Raw genomic sequence first — 16,257 nt, forward strand, 5'->3', positions numbered from 1 at the left:
TCAAGAAACGCTGTGGCAGACGCGTTTCAGCCGTAAGGCTTTCCTCAGTGCCTGGTTTCAAACAGTTCGTTACAACTGTGGCAGGTTTAAATCTCCTGGTGTTACTGAAGCCACTCCCACAAGCTGGATGTTTCAGCTCCTCCTCTGCATACTGTGATACACCTCGCGCTGGGCTTGGACCCGCTGCATGCTGGTCGATGAAGTTCGGCGTGGTGACCACTTCAGTAAGTGGTTACAACCAGACTCCCAGTGGTGTCCCTCGTTGGCATCCGGACCTCATTCACCAAACTGCGGATCCAAGTAAAATGAAAGGTTTCAGGCTGAGACCAATTGTATCCCCCGCAGTAAACACTGCAGCCTCTCTCCCCGTGCAGTCAGTATAAACACCGTGGTGATGTAACCGCTTGGGGGGGTGACACGTATTCAATACAAAGTCCAAAAGGTGCTGGCTTACGTGTCACACCTGACCGAAAGGGCGTGCCGGTTACCAGTGCCTGCTTACTGGTTTAAACATAAAGTCCAACGCTCATTCACTCCTTGGAATGAGCCCGACACATGCAGGGATTAAAACAATTTGGATTTTATTCAGCGAATCACTTACAGCGTGTAGGGATCAGAGTTCAAGAAACGCTGTGGCAGACGCGTTTCAGCCGTAAGGCTCTTACGGCTGAAACGCGTCTGCCACAGCGTTTCTTGAACTCTGATCCCTACACGCTGTAAGTGATTCGCTGAATAAAATCCAAATTGTTTTAATCCCTGCATGTGTCGGGCTCATTCCAAGGAGTGAATGAGCGTTGGACTTTATGTTTAAACCAGTAAGCAGGCACTGGTAACCGGCACGCCCTTTCGGTCAGGTGTGACACGTAAGCCAGCACCTTTTGGACTTTGTATTGAATACGTGTCACCCCCCCAAGCGGTTACATCACCACGGTGTTTATACTGACTGCACGGGGAGAGAGGCTGCAGTGTTTACTGCGGGGGATACAATTGGTCTCAGCCTGAAACCTTTCATTTTACTTGGATCCGCAGTTTGGTGAATGAGGTCCGGATGCCAACGAGGGACACCACTGGGAGTCTGGTTGTAACCACTTACTGAAGTGGTCACCACGCCGAACTTCATCGACCAGCATGCAGCGGGTCCAAGCCCAGCGCGAGGTGTATCACAGTATGCAGAGGAGGAGCTGAAACATCCAGCTTGTGGGAGTGGCTTCAGTAACACCAGGAGATTTAAACCTGCCACAGTTGTAACGAACTGTTTGAAACCAGGCACTGAGGAAAGCCTTACGGCTGAAACGCGTCTGCCACAGCGTTTCTTGAACTCTGATCCCTACACGCTGTAAGTGATTCGCTGAATAAAATCCAAATTGTTTTAATCCCTGCATGTGTCGGGCTCATTCCAAGGAGTGAATGAGCGTTGGACTTTATGTTTAAACCAGTAAGCAGGCACTGGTAACCGGCACGCCCTTTCGGTCAGGTGTGACACGTAAGCCAGCACCTTTTGGACTTTGTATTGAATACGTGTCACCCCCCCAAGCGGTTACATCACCACGGTGTTTATACTGACTGCACGGGGAGAGAGGCTGCAGTGTTTACTGCGGGGGATACAATTGGTCTCAGCCTGAAACCTTTCATTTTACTTGGATCCGCAGTTTGGTGAATGAGGTCCGGATGCCAACGAGGGACACCACTGGGAGTCTGGTTGTAACCACTTACTGAAGTGGTCACCACGCCGAACTTCATCGACCAGCATGCAGCGGGTCCAAGCCCAGCGCGAGGTGTATCACAGTATGCAGAGGAGGAGCTGAAACATCCAGCTTGTGGGAGTGGCTTCAGTAACACCAGGAGATTTAAACCTGCCACAGTTGTAACGAACTGTTTGAAACCAGGCACTGAGGAAAGCCTTACGGCTGAAACGCGTCTGCCACAGCGTTTCTTGAACTCTGATCCCTACACGCTGTAAGTGATTCGCTGAATAAAATCCAAATTGTTTTAATCCCTGCATGTGTCGGGCTCATTCCAAGGAGTGAATGAGCGTTGGACTTTATATATATATATGTATCTATATATATATGTATCTATATATATATATATATATATATATATATCTATATACATATTATCTACTGGCGGTCGCCAGTAGATAGTTATAGTTATAGTTAGGACCGTGTTTCCATAGGAAATCCGCAACATTCTATTTGGAATAACTTTGGCGCCGGTTGACGAATCCTCGCGAAATTTTCAAAATAGGTGGGGTGCTCCGCTCCTACCCTGAAAGTCTCGGGGGGATTCGTCAAGCGGGGGCTGAGAAAAAAGGGGGTCCCAAAACGCGTTTTTCCCATGCAATTTTCCATAGGGACCTTTAGTCCAAGGTACAGCCCGAACGGCTGAACAGAATTACTTGAAATTTGGCAGAGAGGTAGTCCTCAGCTCAGGGATGTGCCTTTTGCATATATGGAGTCAATCTGTTCGGTAGCTCCTGAGAAAATTGCAGTTAAAAGCACATACATATCTATAGCCGCGCACCGTGCGCGCACCGTGCGAGCACCCTAACGTGCGCGAGCGTAATTCTGATTGGTGGTTACATGTTAGTCAACGTTCGAATCGGTCGAAATCAGGAAGTGTCATCCGCCATTTTGTTTGTTTTCAGTGCGAGAGTGAAAAAGGAAGGTGGCGAGCGTGAAAAGGGGGCAGGGTAGAGAGTTCCTGACCCCCTAGCCTTTGTCAGGGGGTCCCTGAAGGACCCCGAAGGCAGAAAAAAACATTTTAATTTTTTTTTTTTAAATCGCGGGGGTGCGCGCACCGTGCGTGCACGGTGAAACCCCCCCCCCCAAAAAAAAATTGTTAACATTTTTTTAATACGTAGTTTATTGTAAAATAACTATATATAAAAAAATAATAATACATACATAACTTAGCATTTAAAAAACCGTACAAATTCACTGAAAAAACCATAGGTTTCACACACGTTATAGTTAGGAATTAGCATTTAAAAAACCTTGCAAATTCACTTAAAAAACCATAGGTTTCACACATGTTATAGTTAGCTGGACATTTCACTCGCAAAAAAACATTGAAATTCCGCCGTTATAGTTAGTTCAGATAACTATAACTCGCGCGGCCGCAACTCTATCACAAGGATGATGTCATCAGTGATGTCATGAGTGATGCCACTGACCATGTCATGAGTGATGTAATATGTGACGTCATCAGCAGTGGATTGCGGGCGCGCGAGTTATAGTTATCTGAACTAACTATAACGGGGGAATTTCAATGGTTTTTTACGAGTGAAATGTCCAGCTAACTATAACATGTGTGAAACCTATGGTTTTTTAAGTGAATATATATATATATATATATACACACATATACACATGTGTGTGTATGGATGGATAGATAGATAGATAGATAGAGAGATAGAGAGATAGATAGATATGTATTATTTTGAAATCAGAATTGTATTTACATTAATATATGTTGTCTTTTATATTTTGGAATTAGGATGAACTGATTACAGCGGATGAGATCACAGAGGAAGAGCAATTTCATTTCAATGTAGGGGGCTGGCTATTCTCTGTTCCTCAAGGGAAACTTTCTCAATATCCAGAGTCGATTCTATGGAAGGAGGCATCTGTTATCTCCCAATCTGATTATCCAAGATTGTTTATTGACAGAGATGGCTTCACTTTTAGACATGTACATTATTTTCTCCACACATCGAAGCTGTCATTTTCCAGTTGTTCTGAATTGAGTTTATTGTACGAGCAAGCACTATTTCTGCAGCTCACACCATTGCTACAGGTAGGAATAATGATGCTTTATTATGTTTCCAACTTAAATTTAAATGGATAGTAAATACTTTTGAGGGCCAGTGAATAGTTGTGAAAAACATTTTAGGTTTGAAATGCAAATTGTTCAAAATGTTTTGTCACTTATGTTTTCATAAATTGGCACCTACTTTAGTTCATTCTTTGATAAGTATTCTGAGCATAATTTATTTATCTAGTTATTGATATCTTGTGTGGCTTCATACATAGTCAATCACTATATTTCATGTTCTACCATTCCATACGAAACCTTATATACAAAACAATTATGTTTTTGGGGATTTTGTTAGCGTTCTATTTTCTCTCATGTATGCCTACAAATTACCATCTTTGTTTGGCCCTAATTCCCAAAAGCCAGTACTGGCATTAACAGCAGATAATCAAAAATTCTGACATTTAGAGATATATTACACAGGTTTGGGTATCATCACGTCATAGGTGTCCACAGTAAGTAAAGAATAAATGGTATTATGACAAGGCTGGCAGCACTGTAGTGCTACTCCATTGTACCTGACTACAAATCAGTACCAATCAATTCATCAGTCAATTTGTAAGGCGCTGCTTGCCACCCGTTGGGGTATCCAGGCGCTGGCAAGGTCCCTAGGTTCAGCCTATGAACCTGGTCTTGAGCGTTTTGTGGAATTTTGATAGAGTAGCCATTGTCCGGAGGTGTAGGGGGAGATTGTTCCATGTCTTGGCTGCGAGGTAGGAGAAGAAGCATCCTCCAGCCCTGCTTCAGTGGATGTGGGGTACGTGAACCAACATGAGGGAAGAGGATCGGAGGTGTCTGGCAGGTTGGTGGATGCTTAGGCGGTGGTTTATGTGAGCTGGTCTGGAGTTGTAAAGGGCCTTGAATGTGTGGACGAGTTGGTTGAACTGGCATCTCTTCTAAACTGGGAGCCAGTTGATCTCTCTGAGATGTTGGGTGATGTGTGTTCATCATGGGACATCGAGGATGAGTTTAGCTGCAGCATTCTGGACGGTTTGGAGTCTTTGGAGGAGGTGGGTTGCGATTCATGTGTAGAGTGTTTCCATAGTCCAACCGGTTGGTGATCAGGACCTGGGTAATGGTGCGTCTGGAGTTTTGGGAAGCCACTTGAAGATCTTGTATAGCTTGCACAGGATCAAGAGGCAGGAGGATGATACGGCGTCGACCTGAGATGTCATGGAGAGTTTGCTATCCAGGATGATGCTGAGGTTTCTGGAGTGGTCCTTTGGGGTTGGTTTCGGTATGAGTTCTGTGGGCCACCAGGAGGCATCCCAGGGGAGTCTTTGTTGCCAAAGATCAGTACTTCTGCATTGTTCATGTTGGCCTTCAGGCAATTGTCCTTCATCCAGTTTATGAAGCTGGTCATGAATTGGTGAAAGTTGGTCCTGGTGGTGGGGGAGTCTTCAGAGAGAGAGAGAGGCTGAGTTGTGTGTCATCAGTGTATGAGATTATGTCGAGTCCATGGGCTCTGATGATGTTGGCCAGTGGTGTTATGTAGGTGTTGAAGAGGGTGGGGTTGAGTGATGGGCCTTAAGGGACTCAACAGATAATCTCCTTTGGTGTGGAAGAGAATGGTATCTAGACAGACTTGTTGTGTTCTGCCGGTGAGGAAGGATTTGATCCATTTGGGTTTGGTTATATGGTGGGAGATGGTGTTGAAGGCCATGGAAAGGTCAAGGAGGATTAGCGTAGCTGTCTCCCCCTGGTCGAGGAGTACCCGGATGTTGTCAGGGGCTACAATAAGGGCTGTTTCAGTGCTGTTGTTGCTGTGGAAGCTGGATTAGAAGTTGTCCAGGAGGCGATTCTGTTCTAGGTATGTCTTGAGTTGCTGGTTGATGGATGTTTCAATGATTTTGGCGGGGAAAAGTAGCAGGGAGATGGGTCTTTAGTTATTTGTGTTTGCTGGGGTCTGCTGAGTTTTGACCTCTGCATGCTCCCAGTCTTCTGGAAAGGTGGCCGTGGACAGGGAGACGTTTAGTAGGTTGGTTAGTTGTTGGGTGATCCTGGTTATTCCAATGTTGAAGGTGTTGTGGGGGCAGGAGTCAGTGGTGGCTCCAGAGTGTTCTGATATCAGGATGATGGTGGTTTCCTGTGTGGTGGGGTGTTTCTAGGCAATAAGTTGGGATTTCGTTGTGGCTGTGGAGTTGTTATGCTTGTTGTTGAAGAAGTCGGTTGGCTTTGATTGAGAGTTGAAATTCTTCTAGATTTTGGGGATCTTGTTGCGGAAGAACTTTGCAACCCTAGTCACCAGTCGGTTGGATTATGGCAACGCACTAATGGCAGAGGTAGGTGAAACTTACCTAGCTAAGCTGCAGGTAGTCCAGAACACAGCTGCAAGGATGATCTTAAATCAACCTTCAGGTACCCCCTCTCGACCATTACTTAGAGAACTTCACTGGCTAACGGTGAAAAAGAGAGCTTTCTTCAAGATTTGCTGTCTTACCTATTCGGCTTTGAACAAAGGTGGCCCTCTTTACCTACAACAAAAACTCTTTAAATATTGCCCTGTAAGACTTCTTAGATCTAGCTCTCACGGTTTACTACAGGTTCCTCGTTTCCGATTATCTCGGCAGGAGGCAGATCTTTTTCTTGCCCAGGCCCAAAATATTGGAACCAACTTCCGTTGGCCTTGAGAGCAACGCCTAGATTTGAACTTTTTAAAAAAAAGTTAAAAACGTTTTTGTTTTGAGCTCTCACTTGTCCCTCTGCTGGTCTGTTTCTTCTGTGTCAAAGTTGTTAGTCTACTAGGCAGCGCCGAGATGCCCCTGGGTGATTTGAGCGCTTTATAAACATAATAACATAACAAGGCAGTTCCAGCGGCCCTGTGAGGGGGTGATGTTGTTTGTAGCTGCTCTAGGGTTGGAGAATTTCTTTCCATTGTTGAAGAGTTCTTTGCTGCGGGTGAAGCTGGCTTTGATGTGTGTCGCCAGGGTTTTCTTCTTTGTATTTCATAGTTATTGTTAGTAGAGGTTGAGTGCCGTTTTGAAGGTGTTTCAGTCAGTAGTGTACCCACTATAGGGGTGGGGGCTGCCCAAAATGGGCATGTCAATGCCTCCACCCCGCCCCATATTCCACAGTCTTACTGCCCCCCATGGGAGGCAGATGGGAGCAATATCCACTGATCTGCCAAGCACACTAGGCACCAGGGATTTTTTATTTTTATGTATATAGGGTCAGGGGGTACCGAAAATGGCCATGGAAATGCCCCCACCAAATCCCACAGTCTTTCTGCCCCCCTAGGAGGCAGATAGGGCAATAGCCCCCGATCTGCCCCAGGGAGAGGGCAGAAAGTACACTAGGCACCAGGGATTTTCTATTTTTATGTTTATAGGGGTGGTGGCTGCCCAAAATCGGCATTGGCAATGCCCCCATCTCCCCCCAAATTCTACAGTCTTTCTGCCCCCCTGGGAGGCAGATGGGGACAATAGCCCCCGATCTACCCCCCAGGGGGGGCAGAAAGCACACTCGGCACCAGGGATTTTTTATTTTTATGTACATAGGGGTGGGGGCTGCCCAAACTGGGCATTTCAATTCCCACACCCCCCAAAAAAATTCCACCATCTTTCTGTCCTCACTGGCAGGCAGATAGGGCAATGCTCCTCGATCTGCCCCTGAGGGAGCAGAAAGCACACTAGGCACCAGGGATTTATTTTTAATGTATGTAAGGGTGGGAACTGCCCAAAATGGGTATGCCAATGCCCCACCCCCCAAGAAATGCAACAGTATTTCTGCCGCCAGGAGGCAGATGGGGCAATAGCTCCTGATCTGCCTCCCAGGGGCAGAAAGCCCACTAGGCACTAGGGATTGTGTTTTTTTATATATAAGGGCGGGGCTGCCTAAAAATGAGAATGCCAATGACCCCACCGCCAAAAATAAATTGCCACAGTCTTTCTGCCACCCCTGGGAAGCATATGAGGGCAATAGCCCCTGATCTGTCCCCCGGTGGGGCAGAAATCCCACTGGGCACAAGGGATTATGTCGGTTTTTTTATACGTAGACGTGAGGGCTGGCCAGAATGGGCATGCTAATGCCCCCACTCCCAGAAATGTCTTTCTGGCCCACAGGGGGCAGAAATCCCACTTGGAACCAGGGATATGTTTATGGGCATGTAAGGGAGAAGCCCCATAGGCATGGGGCGCTCCCCTTTATTTAGGCACACATTTTGGCTGTTTCAGTGATATTTTTAGTCTGATCTATCCCCAAGCCAGGGCCCGAAAACCACTAGACACCAGGGAGAGTTTGTGTGTGTATGAACTGGAGTTTGGCTTACGATCTGTGTGTACTGACCTTTGGCTGGCATGTGATAGCCGCGTGTGTGGGCTAGCACTTGGCTAATGGTGTGTGTGGACTCACCCTTGATGACGGTGTGTGTAGATTTGTGCTTGCCTGGAGGTGTGTGTGGAGTGGCACTTGGCTGGCAGTGTATGTGGAGTGGTGTTTGGCTGATGGTGTTCATGGATGGTGCTTGGCTGGCAATGTGCGGAAATGGCACTTGGCAGGCACAATGCAGTGATGGAGCTTGGCTGGCAGGGGCGTGGATGGCACTTGGCTGGCGGTGTGCATGGATGGCGCTTGGCTGGCGGTGTGCATTGATGGCACTTGGCTGGTGGTGTGCGTGGATGGCGTTTGGCTGGTGGTGTGCGTGAATGGCGTTTGGCTGGTGGTGTGCTTGGATGGTGGTGTGCGTGTAACTTGGGTGGCAGTGTGGCTTGCATGAATTCCACATCGTTTTCTTACCCAGAATCCCCCGCAAACATCCAATTTACTTGCAGAGTCACATTTTCCTCACATTTCTGTGTGGGTAGGTGGTAGCACAGGCACAAATTTCCTACCGCCCAGCATTCCCCTTGGTCTGCCAAGAAAAATGATACCTCACTTGTGTGGGTATCCAAAGTAGCGTCAGCCTAAATACTTATAAACAAACTGATCTTTTGGACCTGCCTTGGGCTCCCCTCAATCTCTACACATTTTTGTCTCTACCATGTCATAGGCACTTGGCCCATCCACACAAGTAAGGTATCATTTTTATCAGGAGACAGAGGGGAATGCTGAGTGGTAGGAAATTTGTGCCGTGCAGTAATCCCACACAGATATGAGAGAAAAATTATACTTTTTAGCTAAATTTGAGGTTTACAGTGGATTCTGGGAAGGAAATTTTTGAGGGATCAATGCAAGCCACACCTCCCTGAACTCCAACGGGTGTCTAGTTTTCAGAAATGTCTTGATTTTTGTGGTTCCCTCAGATGATTGCCAGTCCGGTACCAAAAACACAGGTGTCCACATATCTATAACAAAATGACCTGGTTTTTCAAGGGGGTCACCTGAGTTTTTGGTCCGGTGCTCAGCGGCCATCTAGGGAAACCTACCAAACCCAAACATTTCTGAAAGCTAGACACCGAGTGGAGTCCAGGGAGGTGCAGTTTGCGTAGATCTCCCAACATTTTCCTACCCGAATCACCTGCGAAACTCAAATTTAGCTAAAAAAAATCAAATCTTCCTCACTTTTCTGCGTGGGAAGGTTGTAGGATCACTGGACTGCCACAAATTTCCTACCACCCAGCGTTCCCTCAGGTCTCCCGATAAAAATGTTACCTCACTTGTGTGGGTAGACCTGGTGCCCGCAACAGGAAACACTCCAAATGTACTGTGGAGACTTCAAAAAACCGATCACGTAACAACCTGGTTTTGCAAGGGGGGGTCACCTAAGTTTTTGCCCCTGTGATTTTTTAGCTAAATTTGAGGTTTGCCGGGGATTCTGGGTAGAAAAATGTTGGAGGATCTACGCAAGGCATACCTTCCTGGACTCCCCTGGGTGTCTGTTTTTCAGAAATGTCTGAGTTTGGGAGGTTTCCCAAGATGGCCGCCGAGCCCGTGGGCCAGAACCCCAGGTGACTCCCCTTGCACAACCAGGTCGTTTTGTGATAGGTAATTTTGATGTCTCCACAAAATGTTTTAGGCCCTTCCCTGCCGCGGGAACTAGGCCCACCCACACAAGTGAGGTGCCATTTTTATTGGGAGACTTTGGGGAATGCTGGGTGGGTGGAAGTTTGTGGATGCACGCAGATTCCTGAACTTTCCACCACAGAAATGTGAGGAAAATGTGTTTTTTTCTGCTAAATTTGAGGTTTGCAGTGGATTCTGGGCAGAAAAATGTTGGGGGATCAACGCAAACCATACCTCCTTGGACTTCCCAGGTTGTCTAGTTTTCAGGAATGTCTGGGTTTGGTAAGTTTCCTTAGATGGCCGCCGAGCCTGGGGCCAAAAACCCAGGTGACCCCCCCTTATAAAACTAGGTCTTTTAGTGATAGGTAATTTTGATGTCTCCACAATAAGTTTTGGGCCCTTTCCTGCTGCAGGCACTTGACCCACCCACACAAGTGAGGTTTAATTTCTATAGAGAGTCTTTGGGGATGGGTGGAAGTTTGTGGATCCACAAGGATTCCAGAACTTTCCATCACAGAAATGTGATGAAAATGTGTTTGTTTTTTTAGAAAGGTTGAGGTTGCACGGGAATCTGGAAACAGGACCTGGTGACAGCCAAACAAGTCACCCCAGCCTGCATTCCCCTGGGTGTCTAGTTTTCAAACATATATAGGTTAGCTAGGATTCCCGAGCTGTCGGCTGAGCTAGGGTTCAAAATCTACAGCTAGGCACATTGAAAAAAAGGGTCCGTTTTCTCTGGAAAAATGTGATGTGTCCAGGTTGCAATTTGGGACGTTTCCTGTCGTGGGCACTAGGCCTACCTGCACAAGTGGTGACCCATTTGTATGAAAGGCTTTGGGGAATGCGGGGCACATGGAAGTTTGTGGATCCTCGCAAATTCCAGAAATATGATGAACATTTTTTTTTTTTTTTTAAGTTTGAGGTTTGCAAGGGGTTTCTGGGTACCAGACCCTGGTGAGAGTCACACAAGTCACCCCATCCTGGATTCCCCTTGGAGTCTAGTTTTCAAAAATGCATAGGTTTCCTAGGTTTCCGTAGGTGCCAGCTGAGCTAGGGGTCACAATCCACAGCTAGACATATTGCAAAAAAAGGGTCCGTTTTCAGTGGAAAAATGTGGTGTCCACGTTGCGTTTTAGGCCGTTTCCTGTCATGGGCACTAGGTTTACCCACACAAGTGGAGACAGGCAGATTCCAGAACTTCCCATCACAGAAATATGAGGAAAATGTGTTTTGTTTTTACAAAGTTTGAGGTCTGCAAGGGATTCTGGGTAACAGAACCGGGTGAGAGCCACACAAGACACCCCATCCTGGATTCCACTGGGTGTCTAGTTTTAAAAATGTACAGGTTTGCTAGGTTTCCCTAGGTGCCAGCTGAGCTAGAGCCCAAAATCCACAGCTAGGCACATTGCTTAAAAGTGTCAGTTTACAATTGAAAAATGTGATGTGTCCATGTTGCGTTTCGGGCTGTTTTCTGTCGCGGGCACTAGGCCTACCCACACAAGTGAGGTACCATTTTTATCAGAAGACTTAGGGGAACATAGAATTAAGAACAACTGTTATTACCTTTTGATCTTTCAAATGTAAGACTATGTATAAAAAAGAAGTCACTTTGAAAAATGTCCTATAATTCACATTCTAGCATGGGTACCCACAATTTTGGAGATGTGCAAATAACTTCGACTTCTAAACTGTATGTTTTGTCTCCATTTTGGAAACACATAGGTGTCCCTGATTCCTATTTTTCATTCTTTATATTTATCCAAATAAATTGCTATATAACCGGTACACAATGAAAAACCATTGCAAGACACAGCTCAGTTATTGGCTCTGGGTTCCACCAGTTCTTGGTGAACCTACAAGTCCAATATATCCCCACAACCGGAAAACTCCAGTGGATATAACGATATATTGCTTAAAAAAATATGTTATACTTAGAAGAAGCTACAGGTGAAAACGTTGGCACAAATTGCTGTTTTGTTCAACTAATTTTCAATATTTCTAAGTTTCAACTGTTAGTTTATATTAAAAAAAACCTTAAAGGATCTACACAAATGACCACTTGCTGAATTCAGAATTTTGTCTACTTCTCAGAAATGTATAGCTTTTCAGGATCCATTATCGCTTTCACACCCATTTCTACCACTAACTGGAAGGAGGTTGAAAGCACAAAAAGTATCAACAATAGGCTAAGTCCCAGTAAAATGACAAAACTGTGTGAACATTTTTGGTTTTCTGACAAAACTCTGCATGTCCCTAAAAGCTGGCAAGATGGTGATTTCAGCACCACAACCCTTTGTTGATACTATTTTCAGGGGAAAAAATAGACGCTTTCTTCTGCAGCACTATTTCCCCAGTTTTTCAAAGAAACCTCTAGAGTTAGCTGTATTTTGGCTAATTTCCGGGTCCCCTCCAGGGGAATCCACAAACCCTGGGTACCTTCAAAATCCACATGATGTTGGAAGAAAAGGATGCAAATTTGGCGTGGATACCTTAAGTGGCCAAAAAGGTACAGGTGCCTAAGCGCAAACTACCCCAAATAGCCAAAAAAAAGACTTCGCACAGGGGAGAAAAAGGCCGTGCAGCGAAAGGGTTAATGATCAAGTATCCCTAAAGAGAGTTAGCAAAGTGGAAATTAAAACTCAATGCATGAAACTGCTATAAGAGGAAAGATGTAATAAGGAATGCGGAAAAACAATATTATGCCTCATCAAATGCTCAGATTAATGAGGGTCTCCATCCCAACTTTGAGTTTGTATATAACAGTCAGCACAGATTTGTCTAAACATGGTTTCGGTCTATATTAGCCTTCACCGTGTCTCATTCCCAAAGGAGAATGATTTGGTTACTACATTAGACAAATGTCCATGCGATGGCCATTCAGAACAATGCACAGTGCACTGTTTGTTCTTTTGTATGTTTTATCAGAAGCGGAGAAAACAAACCGTGCTACTGATATTGTGAAAGTGTCAATTCAGGCAATGTAGACCTCTATCGCTGAGGATTGGAGACTGGCCGACAGGCAGTCAGCGGCAACACCTGCAATCTTACGATCCGACCTCTGTGAAGGCAGTCGGAAACATGCCTTTTCCAATTGCGGCTTGTGCTGCGGCCTGGAAATGGGCCGCAGCACAAGCCGCAACTGGTAAAGGCATGTTTTTAAACATCCATGCACTGTGTGCCAGACACCACCTGTGCTACCATGCCACATAACGGAGGCCGATGGGTGACAATGACCCTACTAGAGGCTCCCAAAGTCTTTTTCTGGCTTGTTCTTCATGGCGGTATGACTGTCATGAACATGCAGTTGGAAAGTGATATCCTAATCCCTTTGGCAGTGCCTATGCTGGCACCGACCCCATTGTAGGGATTAGAAATCTGACAGCCGTCCCCACGGGATCTTTGATCCTGTCGGAGGCGACGGTCCTACCCCCCACCACTGCGGTCCGACCAGCTGCATTGTAATGGATCGATGGCCTGTTAGTGGCGGTCAGCCCACCCTTGTAATGAGGGCCTAAATGTTGTAATAAACAATACAAGAGCTATGCTATATTTTACTACTAAACAGGCAGCCACAAGTGAAGTTACCTTGCAGACAACAGGGTCATGATTTGAATGGTGCAGCAGGTGAAGTAGCACCGGCCCCAAAATTTGTCAGAACTCCTCTAAACGCATACTATTGCTATATTGACTACTAAACAGGCAGTCACAATTTCAGTTGCCTTGCAGTTAAAAGGGACTTGATTTGTAAGGTACAGCAGGTGCAGTAGGCCCGGGGCCAAAAACTCTAGGGACCCCCCACTAAACTTAAATTATTGCTAAAATGTAAAACTTAACAAACAGTCACAAGTGCAGGTACCTTGCAGACAACAGGGTCATGATTTCAATGGTGCAGCAGGTGTAGTGACACTACGACCAAAAGCTCTAAGCACCTCACTAAACACCTAAAATTGCTATATTTTACTACTAAACAGGCAGTCACATGTGCAGTTACCTTGCAGACAACTGGGTCATAATTTGAATGGTGCAACAGGTGGATTGGCACGTGGCCCAAAAAATGTCAAAACTCCTTTAAACACCTAATATTACTATGTTTAATAAATTAACAGGCAGTCCCAAGTGCAGCTATCTAGCAAGCGCTAGGGTCATGATTTCAATAGTGTAGCAGGTGCAGTGGCACCGGGACCGAAATGTGTCAGAACTCCTCTAAATACCTAATATTGCTATGTTTTACAACTAAATAGGCAGTCATAAGTGCAGTTATCTAGCAAACACTAGGGGCATGATTTCAATAGTGCAGCAGCACCAGTACCAGTACCAAAAGCTCCAGGCACCCCACGAAACATCTAATATTGCAATAATGTATTCCTAAACAGGCAACCACAAGTTACCTTGCAGACAACAGGGTCACAATTTGAATGATGCAGCAAATGCAGTAGCACCCGGCCCAAAAGTTGGCAGAACTCCCCATAACACATAATATTACTATATTTGACTACTAAACAGGCAGTCACAATTGCAGTTACCTTGCAAAAAGGACTTGATTTGAATGGTGCAGCGGCACTGGGGTCAAAAGCTCAAGGGGACCGACTAAACCCAGATTATTGATACATTTTACTACTAAACAAGATAGTCACAAGTGCATTTATCTAGCAGGTAATAAGGTCATGATTTGAATTGTGCAGCAGGTGTAGTAGCACCAGGACCAAAAGCTTTAGGCACCTCACTAAACACCTAATGTTGCTATATTTTACTACTAAACAAGCAGTCACATGTGCAGTTACCTTGCAGACAACAGGGTCATGATTTGAATGGTGCAGCAGGTGCAGTGTCACCGGGCCCAACATTTGTCATGATCTCCTCTAAATATCTAATATTGGGGACATCAATCTTACCTGCCGGGACGCTGTGGATCTGGTCTCCGCTGCTGTACCCTGTGACGCTTTTGGGGCGCTACACCTCGCCGGACCCGCTCCGCGGGTCCCGCTTCGTTGCTCCTTGCTTGGGACTTGGTCGGAGGAGGGGCTGGTTTACCAGAGACTGCTGTGGGTGGCTGGGAGCTACTGCAGGGCTGCGAGTGGTGCAATCAGGGACTCCATTTTCCAGGAGTCCCTGTAAGCCTGACCAGAAACACCTGGCCCGCTCTCCATGCTTGCTCCGCCTCCACCTACGGAGCTCAAACCCCTTGGCCCAGGAAGCCTCTTTGGGACATCAATCTTACCTAGCTGCCGGGACGCTGTGGATCTGGTCTTCGCTGCTGTACCCTGTGACGCTTTTGGGGCGCTACACCTCGCCGGACCCGCTCCGCGGGTCCCGCTTCGTTGCTCCTTGCTTGGAACTTGGTCGGAGGAGGGGCTGGTTTACCAGAGACTGCTGTGGGTGGCTGGGACCTACTGCAGGGCTGCGAGTGGTGCAATCAGGGACTCCATTTCCCAGGAGTCCCTGTAAGCCTGACCAGAAACACCTGGCCCGCTTTCCCTGCTTGCTCCGCCTCCACCTACGGAGCTAAAACCCCTTGGCCCAGGAAGCCTCTTTGGGACATCAATCTTACCTAGCTGCCGGGACGCTGTGGATCTGGTCTTCGCTGCTGTACCCTGTGACGCTTTTGGGGCGCTACACCTCGCCGGACCCGCTCCGCGGGTCCCGCTTCGTTGCTCCTTGCTTGGGACTTGGTCGGAGGAGGGGCTGGTTTACCAGAGACTGCTGTGGGTGGCTGGGAGCTACTGCAGGGCTGCGAGTGGTGCAATCAGGGACTCCATTTCCCAGGAGTCCCTGTAAGCCTGACCAGAAACACCTGGCCCGCTCTCCCTGCTGCTCCGCCCCCCAGCTATTACCTCTATTTCACAGACCCTCCTTACCGCAGCGTGGGAGCAGCCCGGGAGAAGGGCGGGACCGTTCTTTCCCGTTCCTGACCGTTCAAGACCGGACCGGGCCCTCCCTCTTGATCTCAGGACACTAAGGTGCCAATTTGTGACTTTGTTTACAATGTCGGGACGCGAGCTGCGAAGTAAAGCTTCTCTTGTGGGGGGTTCTATTGCAGGAGGTATGGATAAATTTCTAATTAGTGCCAACAATTTGATTGAAAAGGAAATTTCTGTATTAGAAAAGCGTATATCACATGAACTAATTTCTAAAAGATCATCCCTAGGAGCGATCGCCCTAGCTAAATGCCCAGACAGGAACCCAATCCCAGTTATCACAGTAACACAGCCAATAGAGCCCAACACTACCACAGGAAGGGGGGGAAATGATTCGCAGGAGTTAGACATTCCAGTGAATGAAATTTCGCCCGAAATTGATTCACTCCTGTCTAATCATGGCGTCGCCCCTGAAAATGATACTACACGGGCCCCTATTGTTAGCATTGTAAAACAAGGGACCATTCAAGGGACCAAAGAAGGGGCCATTCCAAAAAGAAAACGGGTATATAACAAAAAAGATGGGAATAAGCCTAAATTAGCTAAGCTGCAAGGTGGTAGCTCCCAACCACCTAGGCAGATCATA

At 46.6% G+C, this 16,257-nt stretch overlaps 1 protein-coding gene across 1 annotated transcript in view; it reads left to right on the forward strand.

Annotated features, from left to right (window-relative positions):
- Positions 1 to 16,257, forward strand: part of KCTD19 (potassium channel tetramerization domain containing 19) — a 1,216,368-nt gene that overhangs the window by 42,906 nt on the left and 1,157,205 nt on the right. The window contains exon 2 of the mRNA XM_085637050.1: positions 3,499 to 3,798. Coding sequence (XP_085493176.1) covers positions 3,499 to 3,798 — 300 coding nt within the window. The remainder of the gene's footprint in view (positions 1 to 3,498; positions 3,799 to 16,257) is intronic.

Source organism: Triturus cristatus, chromosome 12, assembly GCF_964204655.1.
Source record: "Triturus cristatus chromosome 12, aTriCri1.1, whole genome shotgun sequence".
In the NCBI taxonomy this organism is placed as follows: Eukaryota; Metazoa; Chordata; class Amphibia; order Caudata; family Salamandridae; genus Triturus; species Triturus cristatus.